We start from the raw sequence: 12,059 nt of genomic DNA, 5'->3' as shown, positions 1-12,059 counted from the left end.
AATTTCCTTCACATTCACTGAATAGTGTGGACATTTAGGAGGATCGTGTGATATATTTGTAGCACCCTCCTAGGTAGGTGCTGGTGAGAGAGTGTAGTTTGGCTCTGTCTACCTGTCACGATCACTCAAGGGTAGGTCAGGGGATGGATCGTCAGCTGCAGATACCACTCAGAAATATGCTTAGAGATAGTTTAAGTCAGGGAACTTTAGCATCTCTTAACCCATCATAGTTGTAGACACACCAGCAACTGTACTAGCATTAACACATACTCTGAATCCGCACACTAGCATGTAGTAGTGTAGCTGAGTAGATGTTAAATGGACTGACGCTACACAGCAGTAGTAGCAGAGTACAGGGAATGAGCAAGTAGATGGCCAAATGTTAGTAGACTGTTCCTTAGGGTAAATTGGAATTGAATGTGAATTAACCAGAGTCCCGTAGGGGGTACTTATCAGTCCCAGCGGCAACTTCAAGACAGGGGAATTGTAGTCATCAGTATGAGGGGAGGAAGCAGGCTCAGCAGCGGTCCATTCCGGTGAGAAGAGGGGAAGTGCAGGTATGCTTCGGCAGTCTCCGTTAGTGAACGGGAGCAGGGAAGAGGTTCAAGGAATCCAGGTGAGTGGATGCGGTTGCACGAACAACGGTATGGGAAGCACCGTTGTTTTAAATAGCCGTTCGGAATGGTGCTGGAAGTGACGTCACACGTGACGTCATCACGCGACGTATGCGTTCCACCGGACCGAGTGGTGGAACGCAAACGGGTAAGTATGTGATTTCTTACACTACCTATCAGATGAGCAGCAGGGAAATCTATATTGCTTTCTGCCTACCAGAGCAGGGTCTGTGAGTTAGGTCTGCTCAGAATGCTCAGTGTGTTCTTCATTGGGTCTAGAGAGTGTTTCACACTGGTCCAATAGGGAGACATATTGGACAGTTGGAGGAAACCTGACCAATGGGTACACAGGCTTTGATACAGTCCCAGTGATTGGTAGAGACTGGCTGTCTTGGTGCATCATGGGATACTGTATAAAACCCAGGAGCACATGTGCTGCGGAGTCTGTGGCTGGTGAACAGAGTCCCAGAGGGAGGGTGGCGGCTGCTTCCTCCTCTGTAGTAATGGGATGTGGTCACAGGCAGTCGGTCTAGTGACCAGAGGAAAGGAACTGAGCCCAGAGGTCCAGGAGAACTGACTAGAGGGGTAGAGACACTGGAGACCCTAGAAAAACAGTATTGTGAGTACAGGGGATCATGTCTAGGGGTCTGACCTAAGGGGGACCACCCAGGTGTAGGATAGTCAGAGGACGGGTGTCAGTCTGTGGAGTGAAAGGGGATACTAGGCGATATCCTGAAGATAATTTACCCAACTAAGTCGTCTGTACAGAGACTTAACCTAAATTCATCTAGTGGCAAGGTGAATCTGCAGCCTGGCTGGATCTTTAGACAGGAGTCCTCATCCATTGTGAATAGTTTGATTTGGAGCATCCCACTTGTCCCTTCTCCCATCCCTATTTAAAATAAAACACCAAAAAACAACTACATACCCCTGGACTGATCATTGACTGAGCCTAGAAGTAAAGTGTTAACCACTTCCCGCCCGCCCTATTACAGATTGACGGCGGGAATGTGGTTGTGTTATCCTGACCGGACGTCATATGACGGCGGCAGGATAACACAGCTCTGGGCACCCCCCGGGGGCGCGCAGAGCGGCGATCGGTGATGCAAGGTGTCAGTCTGACACCCTGCATCTCCGATCTCGGTAAAGAGCCTCTGACGGAGGCTCTTTACCATGTGATCAGCCGTGTCCAATCACGGCTGGTCACATAGTAAATAGGAACAGCCGGGGGGGGGGGGTCGGCAGTGGTAATCAGATCATTGATTACCAGTGCAGACCCTCGGGGGGGGGGGATGCCACTAGATCCACCAGGGATGCCCACTATGACCCCAGGGATGCCCACTATGACCCCAGGGATGCCCACTATGGCCACCAGGGATGGCAATCAGGGCTCAGGGAGCCCCCCATTGCCCTCCCTATCAGTGATGCCCACCAGTGTCCTCCCTATCAGTGCTGCCCACAAGTGCCCATCATTGCCATCCTTTAGTGTCGCCCACCAGTGCCCATTATTGCCCACCAGTGCCGCCTATCAGTGCCCATTAGTGCCCATCAGTGCCGCCCGTCAGTGCCGCCCATCAGTGCCCACCAGTGCCACCTATCAGTGCCCATTAGTGCCCGTCAGTGCCACCTATCAGTGCCCGTCAGTGCCACCCATCAGTGTCCATCAATGCCGCCTATCAGTGCCCAGCAGTGCCGCCTATCAGTGTCCACCAATGCTGCATATCTGTGCTACCTATCAGTGCCTATCAGTGCCGCATATCAGTGCCGCCTATCAGTGGCGCCTATCAGTGCCACCCCATCAGTGCCACCCCATCAGTGCCTCCTCATCAGTCTCTCCTCATCAGTGCCTGTCAGTGCAGTCTCATCAGTGCTCATCAGTGCAGGAAAAAACTTATTTATTTACAAAATTGTATAACATAAACAGAAAAACTTTTTTTTTTTTTTCAAACTTTTTGGTCTTTTTTTATTTGTTTAGCAAAAAGTAAAAATCGCACAGGTGATCAAATACCACCAAAAGAAAGCTCTATTTGTGGGGGGAAAATGACATAAATTTGGTGTAAGTACAGTGTTGCATGACCGCGCAATTGTCATTCAAAATGCAACAGCGCTAAAAGGGGAAAATTGGCCTGGGCAGGAAGGGAGGGAAGTGCCCTGTATTAAAGTGGTTAATCTGTGAATGCCAGTTTTGCTAACGGTAACCCAGGGGGACCCGAGAGTGTAATATCCAGCAGCCCTCAGGGGGGCAGTGCTACATATTATTCCTTTATACACACATTGTTTCAGTATCATGGTTCAGATATAAGTCACTTGATATCACTAAATGTAGCGCAGTACTTTTTATTTTTTATATGATTGAACAATGCTTTGTCAAATTGTGGTTTCTGCAGCTGTTCAGTTTAAAGGTTAAGCGCAGTATATTAATAGAGATTATTACTGTATATCCTTAACTCAAAAAGTCCCTTCTATTGCGCCCAGCCTCCTCCAAATCTCCACGATTCTTTTTTTTGCAGCTGTGATCTGACTTCCTCTAAGAGGAAGACTATGTTCATTTTCCATGGTCTCACAGTATATAGGAACATAACCACCCTCTCTTGCTCACTCCAGAGAGGCACTAGGGGCTATGGACCACAGGATTTGTAGGGTGCATAGAGCACTGCACATGACTGCAACTATTGGGCACTGCTTGTTTCACACAAGCAGAAATGAGATAGAAAAAGTAGAGGTTTGGAAGCTCACAAAATGCAGTACAAGGGGGCAGAAAAACACAATTGAATGAAAAATTGATTGCAGGGTCGTGGATTTGTATAGATTATTTTTGAAGTATAGGTACATCATTTAGTGATCACAAACTGTAAAAATTTACCTCAGCATCCTTCCAGGTGAGTTTCTTAGAGACGTAATTGTGACAGTAGCCAAGGTAGGAAACCCATCCATCTTTACATGGGCCCTGACAAAAATACTTTGGGTTCAGGTCATCTGGGACCGATGGCTTTTGTGGTTTTTCATGCTTTTCTTCTGATGAAGAACTCTTCCCGAAGTGGAAGAAAGGCAAATGGATTTCCTTTGACTTAGAACCTTTTTGGCTCCCATTCTTTTCTTCTGATGAGGAACTCTTCCCGTGCTTCCCAAATATGAAGCCTACAAAAAGGGTTTTTGGGTTAATAGTCTGAAAGGGAATGTAGAGAGTTTTTTAAATGTTTTCTTTATAAAGATCTAAAAATCATTTATATACATGTTTCAGAGTGGAATTAAACTGAAAAATAATGTTTCTTGATGGTGACAACAATAGTCTATCATGAACGCTGCTGCCAGGTAGAGATGTATAGAACTGTTCGCCGGCGAACAGTTCCCGGCGAACTTAGCATGTTCACGTTCGCCGCTGCCGGCGAACATATGCGATGTTCGGTCCGCCCCCCATAAGACATCATTGAGGCAAACTTTGACCCTGAACTTTACAGTCAGCAGACACATTTCCAGCCATTCAGCATACCTCCCTCCCACACCCTCCCACCTCCTATAAATAAGCAAGGGCAGCATCCATCTTAGATCATTCTGAAGCAGTGTGTGTAGTGAGAGTAGGGAGAGCTGCTGCTGCTGCTGCTGCTGCTGCTGTTAAGCTAGGGACAGTTAGTCAGTGTTCCTGGTCTTGCAGTGTTCTTGGTCCACTACTGCTGTAATATCAGCACCCCAAAAAGCCCTTCTAAGGGCTGGTATTTGTGGTTTTTTTTTTTATATATATATATATATATATATATATATATATATATATATATATATACCTAGCGTCCCCAAAAGCCCTTTTAAGGGCTGGTAATTGAGTTGTTTCTTCTTATATATATATATCTATATCTATCTAGTGTCCCCAAAAGCCCTTTTAAGGGCTGGTAATTGAGGATTTTTTTTATTTATATATATACATATATATATATATATATAGTGTCCCCAAAAGCCCTTTTAAGGGCTGGTAAGGTAATAGAGTTTTTTCTTTATATATATATATCTATATATATCTATTGTACACTGCAGTTGCCTGCCCGCTGTGTGTGAGAGGCCACAGACCTACCACAGACTGTACTGTGTGCACACCACACTCATTTCGGGTGGCACAGGCACAGTACCTTGCATTTTAAAAAATATTTTTTTTTTCCTCTGTCATAATTGCAGTGAGTGCTGTGTCAGGTCCACAGAGTGCACTGTACCCACTGCAGTGCACTGCCCACCACTGATATATATACGGTGGCACAGCATCTTGTTGCAATAAATTGAAAAAAAAAAAAAATATTTTTTATTATTGCAGTTGCCTGGGCTGCCAGTTACTGTCAGGTCCACAGAGTGTACTGTGTCCACTGCAGTGCCACTGTGTGCCCACCCACCACTGATATATAAGGTGGCACAGCAGCTTGCAAAGTAAAAAAAAATATATATATTTTTTAATTGCAGTTGCCTGGGTGCCAGTGACTGCTGTCAGGTCCACAGAGAGTGTACTGTGCCACTGCCCACCCACCACTGATATATAAGGTGGCACAGCAGCTTGCAAAGTAAAATAAAATATATTTTTTTTAAATTGCAGTTGCCTGGGTGCCAGTGACTGCTGTCAGGTCCACAGAGAGTGTACTGTGCCACTGCCCACCCACCACTGATATATAAAGTGGCACAGCAGCTTGCAAAGTAAAAAAATATATATATATTTTTTAAATTGCAGTTGCCTGGGTGCCAGTGACTGCTGTCAGGTCCACAGAGAGTGTACTGTGCCACTGCCCACCCACCACTGATATATAAAGTGGCACAGCAGCTTGCAAAGTAAAAAAAAAAATATATATATTTTTTAAATTGCAGTTGCCTGGGTGCCAGTGACTGCTGTCAGGTCCACAGAGAGTGTACTGTGCCACTGCCCACCCACCACTGATATATATGCCTGCAAGAGAAAAAGCCAGCCGCAGAGAAGCCGTATTCCTGAAAATATAAGAAAAATGCTGTTTTTTAGGGGTTCTGGACATGCTACAGAGCTGAAACTTGACAGGTACACTTTTTAGACCCCCCAGACACTAAATACAAAAAATGACATGCCTGCCTAAAAAAATGCCCGCTAAATGCCTGCAAGAAAAAAAGCCAGCCGCAGAGAAGCCGTATTCCTGAAAATATAAGAAAAATGCTGTTTTTTAGGGGTTCTGGACATGCTACAGAGCTGAAACTTGACAGGTACACTTTTTAGACCCCCCAGACACTAAATACAAAAAATGACATGCCTGCCTAAAAAAATGCCCGCTAAATGCCTGCAAGAGAAAAAGCCAGCCGCAGAGAAGCCGTATTCCTGAAAATATAAGAAAAATGCTGTTTTTTAGGGGTTCTGGACATGCTACAGAGCTGAAACTTGACAGGTACACTTTTTAGACCCCCCAGACACTGAATACAAAAAATTACATGCCTGCCTAAAAAAATGCCCGCTAAATGCCTGCAAGAAAAAAAGCCAGCCGCAGAGAAGCCGTATTCCTGAAAATATAAGAAAAATACTGTTTTTTAGGGGTTCTGGACATGCTACAGAGCTGAAACTTGACAGGTACACTTTTTAGACCCCCCAGACACTTAATACAAAAAATGACATGCCTGCCTAAAAAAATGCCCGCTAAATGCCTGCAAGAAAAAAAGCCAGCCGCAGAGAAGCCGTATTCCTGAAAATATAAGAAAAATGCTGTTTTTTAGGGGTTCTGGACATGCTACAGAGCTGAAACTTGACAGGTACACTTTTTAGACCCCCCAGACACTAAATACAAAAAATGACATGCCTGCCTAAAAAAATGCCCGCTAAATGCCTGCAAGAGAAAAAGCCAGCCGCAGAGAAGCCGTATTCCTGAAAATATAAGAAAAATGCTGTTTTTTAGGGGTTCTGGACATGCTACAGAGCTGAAACTTGACAGGTACACTTTTTAGACCCCCCAGACACTAAATACAAAAAATGACATGCCTGCCTAAAAAAATGCCCGATAAATGCCTGCAAGAGAAAAAGCCAGCCGCAGAGAAGCCGTATTACTGAAAATATAATAAAAATGCTGTTTTTTAGGGGTTCTGGACATGCTACAGAGCTGAAACTTGACAGGTACACTTTTTAGACCCCCCAGACACTAAATACAAAAAATGACATGCCTGCCTAAAAAAATGCCCGCTAAATGCCTGCAAGAGAAAAAGCCAGCCGCAGAGAAGCCATATTCCTGAAAATATAAGAAAAATGCTGTTTTTTAGGGGTTCTGGACATGCTACAGAGCTGAAACTTGACAGGTACACTTTTTAGACCCCCCAGACACTAAATACAAAAAATGACATGCCTGCCTAAAAAAATGCCCGATAAATGCCTGCAAGAGAAAAAGCCAGCCGCAGAGAAGCCATATTCCTGAAAATATAAGACAAATGCTGTTTTTTAGGGGTTCTGGACATGCTACAGAGCTGAAACTTAACAGGTACACTTTTTAGACCCCCCAGATGCTAAATCCAAAGAAATTTTTTATTTTTATTTTTTTTTAATTTTTCCAATAATTGGCTCTCTATCAAAAAATTATAATTTTTAAGAACTTTTTTTTTGCGTGATCCCTCTCCGGCATGCCACAGTCCAGGTGTTAGTCCCCTTGAAACAACTTTTCCATCACTATTGTGGCCAGAAAGAGTCCCTGTGTGTTTTAAAATTCGCCTGCCTATTGAAGTCTATGGCGGTTCGCCCGGTTCGCCGGTTCGCGAACATTTGCCGATGTTCGCGTTCGCCGTTCGCGAACGGCGAATTTTAGGTTCGCGACATCACTACTGCCAGGCTTATCCACCTTACCAACCGCTCAGCGTCTGCCTCCCCTCTCTGCCAATCCCTACACTGGCTCCCGATTGCCCAGCGAGTTAAATTCAAAATACTAACCACAACATACAAAGCCATTCACAACTCTGCCCCGAGCTACATCACCAATCTTGTCTCCAAATATCACCCAAACCTCCGCTCCTCTCAAGACCTCCTACTCTCCAGCTCCCTTGTCTCCTCCTCCCATGCTCGTCTCCAGAATTTCTCCAGGGCCTCTCCCATCCTCTGGAACGCTCTACCTCAACCCGTATGGCTATCTCCTACTCTAGCTGCTTTCAGGCGATCCCTGAAAACTCATCTCTTAAGGGAAGCCTATCACACCACCAACTAATCCTCCATCAGCTCATTCCCTACTCTTACAACCTCTTGTAACACTTGCCCCCCCCCCCATTAGATTGTAAGCTCTTCTGAGCCGGGCCCTCTTAATCCTCTTGTATTTTATTGTATTGTAAATGTACTGTCTCCCTCTAATATTGTAAAGCGCTGCGTAAACTGCTGACGCTATAGAAATCCTTAATAATAATAATAATAGTTAATGCTTGTGCTATGTAATCGCATTAGAAATAGTAATACTTGTAATCTTCATTAGAAGACCATGTAACAGGGTGCCAGTGCAGGAGATCAATTTGGGGGACAGGACCGGCTTAAACAGGAACTTTCATGGAACTAGGTATTCTTTAAATGAAAACTTTAGATTTAAAAGATTTTGAAAATAGCTTTTGCCGTGACGTGAAAATACTAGATTAGTGACTAAGTTTGCATATACTTGAGTTATTTTCTACAAATGCGAATTGCAAAATATGAACTTTAAATAAACATCCTAGAAAAAATGTCACAAAGGCATCATGTCCACAGCTCCTTGCTAACTGGAGCAAGAAAAGGAAGGAGCTAAAAAACAGGGACACGAAACAGTAATTGAAGCCTGCAACACCACCTGCCACCACTAGAGGGAGACTAACCCAAATCTACCTGGCTAGACAAACACAGGCAGATGCTAGCCTTGCATACAATCTGGTGTGCTTTAAAAGCTAACAGGAAGTTGTAAATGAAAATACTACAAGTCCCATCTAGCAACATGGCAGAGGGACTGTAGTTCTGAATGCAAGGTCCAGTGTTGGGACCCTTATCTCTAAATCCATTTAAAAATGATATAGAGACTGGCATTAAAAGTACCATTTCAGTGTGTTTGCAGATGACATCAAGCTATACACTGGAATTACGTCCTTACAGGATGTCTCCAATTTACAAGCCAACCTCAATGCACTGTTTAATTTGGCAACTATGTGATAAATGAGGCTTAAATGGAAATGTATACACTTGGGGGCTGAAACATGCACACATCATATATACATAGGAGAACAGCTTGCGGAGTCAAGTGTGGAGAAGGATCTGGGTGTTCTGGTATATCATGGATTTTAATATTAGATGCAATCCCAAACTGCAGGTTCTAAAGAGAGCAAAATACTTTCTTGGATTAATAGAGGTATAGACTTCAGAGGGGGAGAGAGGGAGAGGAGAGAGAGAGGGGGGAGAGAGAGAGGGGGGGAGAGGGGAGAGAGAGAGAGGGGGGGAGAGGGGAGGGGGGCAAGGGGAGAGGGAGAGAGAGAGAGGGGGGAGAGGGGAGGGGGGCGAGGGGAGAGGGAGAGGAGAGAGAGGGGGAGAGGGGAGGGGGGCGAGGGGAGAGGGAGAGGAGAGAGAGAGAGAGAGGGGAGAGAGAGAGGGAGAGAGAGGGGGGAGAAAGAGAGGGAGAGGGGAGAGAGAGAGGGGAGAAAGAGAGGGAGAGGGGAGAGGGAGAGAGAGGGGGGGAAGGGGGAGAGAGAGGGAGAGAGGGAGAGAGAGAGAGGAGAGGGAGACAGAGAGGGAGGAGAGGGAGAGGAAGAGGGAGAGAGGGGGGAGAGAGAGAGGGAGAAAGAGAGGGGAGAGAAAGAGGGGGAAGGGGGAGAGAGGGAGAGAGAGAGAGAGGGGGGGAGAGGGAGAGAGAGGGGGGAGAGAGGGGGAAAGAGAGGGAGAGGGGAGAGAGAGAGAGAGGAGGGAGAGAGAAGGAGAGAGAGGAGAGAGAGAGATGGAGGAAAGAGGGGAGAGGGGAGAGAGAGCAGGAGAGGGGAGAGAGGAGAGAGGGAGAGAGAGAGAGAGGGGAGAGAGAGAGAGGGAGGAAGAGGGGAGAGAGAGAGGGAGAGAGAGGAGAGAGAGAGAGAGATGGAGGAAGAGGGGAGAGAGAGCAGGAGAGGGAGAGAGGAGAGGGAGGGAGAGAGAGAGGAGAGAGAGAGAGGGAGGAAGAGGGGAGAGAGAGAGGGAGAGAGAGGAGAGAGAGGAGAGAGAGAGATGGAGGAAGAGGGGAGAGGGGAGAGAGAGCAGGAGAGGGGAGAGAGGAGAGAGGGAGAGAGAGAGAGAGGAGAGAGAGAGAGGGAGGAAGAGGGGAGAGAGAGAGGGAGAGAGAGGAGAGAGAGAGATGGAGGAAGAGGGGAGAGGGGAGAGAGAGCAGGAGAGGGGAGAGAGGAGAGAGGGAGGGAGAGAGAGAGGAGAGAGAGAGGGAGGAAGAGGGGAGAGAGAGAGGGAGAGAGAGGAGAGAGAGAGATGGAGGAAGAGGGGAGAGGGGAGAGAGAGCAGGAGAGGGGAGAGAGGAGAGAGGGAGAGAGAGAGAGAGGAGAGAGAGAGAGAGAAGGAGAGGGAGAGGGGAGAGAGCGAGAGATCCTTTTGCCTCTGTACAAATCATTATTAAGACCTCATCTGGAATAAACAGTTCAGTTTTGGGCACCAGGCATGGAGGAGCTCAGCTATGAGGAAAGATTAGAGGAACTGAATTTATTCTCTCTTGAGAAGAAGCAATAAGGGGAGATATGATCAACATGTATAGATATACTGTAAGTGGTCCATATAGTGAACTTAGTGAAGAGTTATTGACTTTAGGTCACTGCAGAGGACAAGAAGGCACTCTTTACATCTGGAAGAAAAAAAAAAAAAACCCCCAAACACAGAAAGGCTTCTTCACTGTAAGAGTTGTAAAAATGCAGAATAGACTCCCTCAAGAATAGTTCTGGCCAGCTCCGTAGATTGTTTAAAAAAAAGAGTTGGATGCCTTCCTAAATGTACAAAACATAACTAGATATTAACATTTATAGGCAATAACACCAGGGATTGTGAATCCAGGGAATATCCAAATTGCCTCCTGGGGATCAGGAAGGTATTTATTTATCCCTCACTGGAGCAAATTGGATCATGCTTTATAGTGGAGTTTTGCTTTTCTCTGAATCAAATGTGGGTATATGATTCTGTATATGGTGGTTTGCTATTTATTTATTCTTTTTATTTATTAAATTTTTATCGGTTGAACTAGATGGATTCTTTTTTCAAGCTGACCAACTAAATGTAACTATGGCTGAGCTAGTTCTGATGGCTGGGTTGCAGTTTCTGACCAATGCATCATCTTGATCACAATAATTCAAAACACAACATGTGATAAGAGACCGTAAAATTGTTAGTAAGTCCCAAGGTTTTTCTATAAGGCCAAGACATATCATTTACATACGCATGCAGCTCATAGCTCTTACTTTCAGACGGAATAACTTTCTTCTCCCCATGATTAGTATTTTGGGTTTTATGAGAGATGGAACATATGATCTGAGAACATATACAGTGCCTTGCGAAAGTATTCGGCCCCCTTGAACTTTGTGACCTTTTGCCACATTTCAGGCTTCAAACATAAAGATATAAAACTGTAATTTTTTGTAAAGAATCAACAACAAGTGGGACACAATCATGAAGTGGAATGAAATTTATTGGATATTTCAAACTCTGTTAACAAATAATAAACTGAAAAATTGGGCGTGCAAAACTATTCAGCCCCTTTACTTTCAGTGCAGCAAACTCTCTCCAGAAGTTCAGTGAGGATCTCTAAATGATCCACTGTTGGCCTAAATGACTAATGATGATAAATAGAATCCACCTGTGTGTAATCAAGTCTCCGTATAAATGCACCTGCACTGTGATAGTCTCAGAGGTCCGTTTAAAGCGCAGAGAGCATCATGAAGAACAAGGAACACACCAGGCAGGTCCAAGATACTGTTGTGGAGAAGTTTAAAGCTGCATTTGGATACAAAAAGATTTCCCAAGCTTTAAAAATCCCAAGGAGCACTGTGCAAGCGATAATATTGAAATGGAAGGAGTATCAGACCACTGCAAATCTACGAAGACCTGGCCGTCCCTCTAAACTTTCAGCTCATACAAGGAGAAGACTGATCAGAGATGCAGCCAAGAGGCCCATGATCACTCTGGATGAACTGCAGAGATCTACAGCTGAGGTGGGAGACTCTGTCCATAGGACAACAATCAGTCATATACTGCACAAATCTGGCCTTTATGGAAGAGTGGCAAGAAGAAAGCCATTTCTTAAAGATATCCATAAAAAGTGTTGTTTAAAGTTTGCCACAAGCCACCTGGGAGACACCAAACATGTGGAAGAAGGTGCTCTGGTCAGATGAAACCAAAATCAAACTTTTTGGCAACAATGCAAAACGTTATGTTTGGCGTAAAAGCAACACAGCTCATCACCCTGAACACACCATCCCCACTGTCAAACATGGTGGTGGCAGCATCATGGTTTGGGCCTGCTT

General features: G+C 45.2%; 1 protein-coding gene across 1 annotated transcript in view; it reads right to left on the bottom strand.

The window, feature by feature from the left end:
- The window catches only part of LOC309564540 (dromaiocalcin-1-like), a 53,266-nt gene that overhangs the window by 32,479 nt on the left and 8,728 nt on the right, over positions 1-12,059 (bottom strand). The window contains exon 3 of the mRNA XM_082269182.1: positions 3,478-3,752. Coding sequence (XP_082125308.1) covers positions 3,478-3,752 — 275 coding nt within the window. The remainder of the gene's footprint in view (positions 1-3,477; positions 3,753-12,059) is intronic.

Source organism: Pelophylax lessonae, assembly GCF_965119305.1.
Source record: "Pelophylax lessonae genome assembly, chromosome: 9".
In the NCBI taxonomy this organism is placed as follows: Eukaryota; Metazoa; Chordata; class Amphibia; order Anura; family Ranidae; genus Pelophylax; species Pelophylax lessonae.
The sequence above is the reverse complement of the archived record's forward strand: the minus strand, read 5'-3'. Positions and strand labels throughout refer to the sequence as shown.